Here is a 2659-nt window from a genome sequence, read left to right as displayed (position 1 = left end):
AGACCTGTCCAGGTGTCCTTGTGATGGACTGAAGACCTGTCCAGGTGTCCTTGTGATGGTCTGAAGACCTGTCCAGGTGTCCTTCTGATGGACTGGAGACCTGTCCAGGTGTCTCTCACCTCTCACCCAGTGATCGCTGGATATGTGCACCAGTGACCCGAACAGGAAAAAGGAGGTAAAGATGATGGATGGAATAAAAGGAAATATAAATAACAAATACACATCCTTGACTTGTAACAAGGTTAAGTCAGATCCTCTGGACGGACCTGACTTAACCTTGTTACATTTTTCTACCTGGATTATTGAGCATCAGGACATCTTTGATTTCTAAACATCTGGCTGTAGGAGTCAGTCTCCCCACCATCACAGACATCTACACCTCCAGATGCAGGAAGAGGGCCACCTGCATCATGAAGGACCACACTCACCCAGCACACACACTTTTTGCCCCACTCCCCTCAGGAAGGAGGTTGAGGAGCATTAAGTGTAGAACCACTAGACTGAGGAACAGCTTCTACCCTGAGGCTGTTAGACTCATGAATCTCTAACCAGGAGAATCACTGTGATGACACTGATTGTTGATATGTGACTTATCCATGCTGCTGATCTCATGCTGCTGATCTCATGCTGCTGTATTCATTCATACCCATCTGCTGACATAGACTCATGTTCAGACTGCTGTCTTTACGCCGTACTGTTTTACATTATTATTGTTTAGTTTATATCTTAGATCCTTATTTACTGTTTGTGTTTATATTTTTGCTTTTGTTGGATGTAACTGGGACCCTGAGTACATTATTTGGTTCCACCTCATGTACCACATGAGATGAGAATGACACTAAAAAACCTTGAACTTGATCTGACAGATTGACTGACTAAAGGTGGAGGACGTCAGAGACAGGTTTAAAGTTTACCTCGTGGTGAGACCACGTCCACGTCAGAGTCCTCCAGGATGCAGATCTTCAGACTCACGTGGTTGTCTTTAGAACTGGTCCGGTCTCGGGGACGCTTCTGTCGACTGGTCTCACTTCTGCGGCACAAGAACGGTGCCAGTAAAGATCAGAGGATGAAAAGGAAAGATCAACTCGTTCACAACAACAAGCCGATGGAGATGTTTTGAACTCACCTGGTGTTGGGTCCAGCCTGGATGTTTGGAGCTCTGTCCTGTCCTGCCTGGAAGTCCATGGGACGCTGAAACACAAGAAACAAATCAGGACCGGCTGACGTTTGTCAGAACCATCGAGGGTTCTGAGAGGAGCGGAGGCTGACGTGGTGTGAAGCTTCAAACCAAACGGAGCGCGGCAGTCCTACCTTCAGTCGGATGTAGAGGGCAGAGTTACCGGCAGCCTTGCTAACCTGCTCCGGTGTGAAAGACTCGACTCTCAGAGGAATCAGTCTTTTGGTTCTGTCCGTGATGAAAAACTCAAAGGGCTTATCAAAAGCCAGCGGAGGAAGAGTGGACCTCAGCAAGTTCAAGAACTCAACTTCCTGCAGGCCCCCGGGACACTCCAGCTCATGGAACGGGTACTTTTTAAACACTGGGACACAGAAATGACCAGTATTAGTCACATAAACGTGATCCTGGTTCTTCAGCGGTCCTGAAAACAAACGGAGAACTGGAACCAAAGACTTGGGTCTGAACAGCTAAAGGTCTGGAAACAGCATAAACCCCCTCCATGACTCTAAAAGGGTTTTGTTTAGTAACAAAAACTTCAGACTAATACCGGGACTGTTGGATCCTGGTTCTGATGTAACACCAACACATTTTCCAGGATCGTTAATCTGCCTCTGGTCCACCCAACGATGTCATCCAAGACCAACTGAGGCTCCAGTTTTCAACCAAGGCTCGTAACGGGGTGGGGTGTGGAGTGGGGGGTCCAGTTTACAACTTCTCTCATCCAGTTTTTATATTTCTGATACTGTAGATGTGACGTCGATGTTCTTTAAATCAAACAGAGGTTCTCAGTTGGACTGAGGTCTGGGCTTTGACTGGACCGTTCCAGGACCTTAAACTTGTGGGAAGCACGGTGGTTTAATGGTTTGCACTGTTTCCACACAACAAAGAGGTCCTGGGTTCAATCCCTAGTCTGGACCTGTTGTCTCTCTGTGTGAAGTTTGTATGTTTTCCTTGTGGGTGTCCTCCCACAATCCAAACCATGATGTTTAGACTGCCTTGAGGCCCTGAAGGACACAGAGTGAGACCTGTGTTCTCAGAAGGATTGTACGGATAAATAAAGATTAAAACCAATAAAAATATGAATTAGTTCTCCTTAGACCAGCGGAGTCAAGTCAATGTCAAATCTGCAACATGTACAGGACATACACAGGATTGAAATTACATTACTCTCAAACCCCGGTGCAACAATAACCATTTAACATTAAAACATTTAATAAACATAAGCATAAAATGAAATAGTAAAAGTATGATACTGTCTTAAATTGTACTATAGCGGTATAAATAAAATTTTAAAAAAAAAGTATATCTATAAAATAAAATGAAATGAAGTGAAGGTATTGACATTGTCATTTGTAGTGAGTGGCAAAGCAGCATATGAAGTGAATGTACACAGTGTATGTATGAAGTCCTTGATATTGGTGTAGGTAAAGTGACATATGCAATAAGACTAGTAAAAAAATATATTTGTATATCAGCGGTAGT

At 44.3% G+C, this 2659-nt stretch overlaps 1 protein-coding gene and 1 long non-coding RNA gene across 2 annotated transcripts in view; both read right to left on the bottom strand.

Moving 5' to 3' along the window:
* The window catches only part of LOC119418297, a 4844-nt gene extending 3490 nt beyond the window's left edge, over nt 1-1354 (bottom strand). Inside the window, exons 1-3 of the mRNA XM_037685597.1 lie at nt 1312-1354; nt 1127-1191; nt 915-1030 (exon numbers count right to left, since the gene is read on the bottom strand). Coding sequence (XP_037541525.1) covers nt 915-1030; nt 1127-1185 — 175 coding nt within the window. The 5' untranslated portion in view covers nt 1186-1191; nt 1312-1354. The remainder of the gene's footprint in view (nt 1-914; nt 1031-1126; nt 1192-1311) is intronic.
* An 83-nt stretch (nt 1355-1437) lies between these two features.
* LOC119410584 overlaps nt 1438-2659 on the bottom strand; it is a 47511-nt gene continuing 46289 nt past the window's right edge. The window contains exon 3 of the long non-coding RNA XR_005186857.1: nt 1438-1538. This is a non-coding gene — a long non-coding RNA (uncharacterized LOC119410584). The remainder of the gene's footprint in view (nt 1539-2659) is intronic.

This window comes from Nematolebias whitei, chromosome 1 (assembly GCF_014905685.2).
Source record: "Nematolebias whitei isolate Nwh7 chromosome 1, NemWhi1, whole genome shotgun sequence".
NCBI lineage: Eukaryota > Metazoa > Chordata > Actinopteri > Cyprinodontiformes > Rivulidae > Nematolebias > Nematolebias whitei.
The sequence above is the reverse complement of the archived record's forward strand: the minus strand, read 5'-3'. Positions and strand labels throughout refer to the sequence as shown.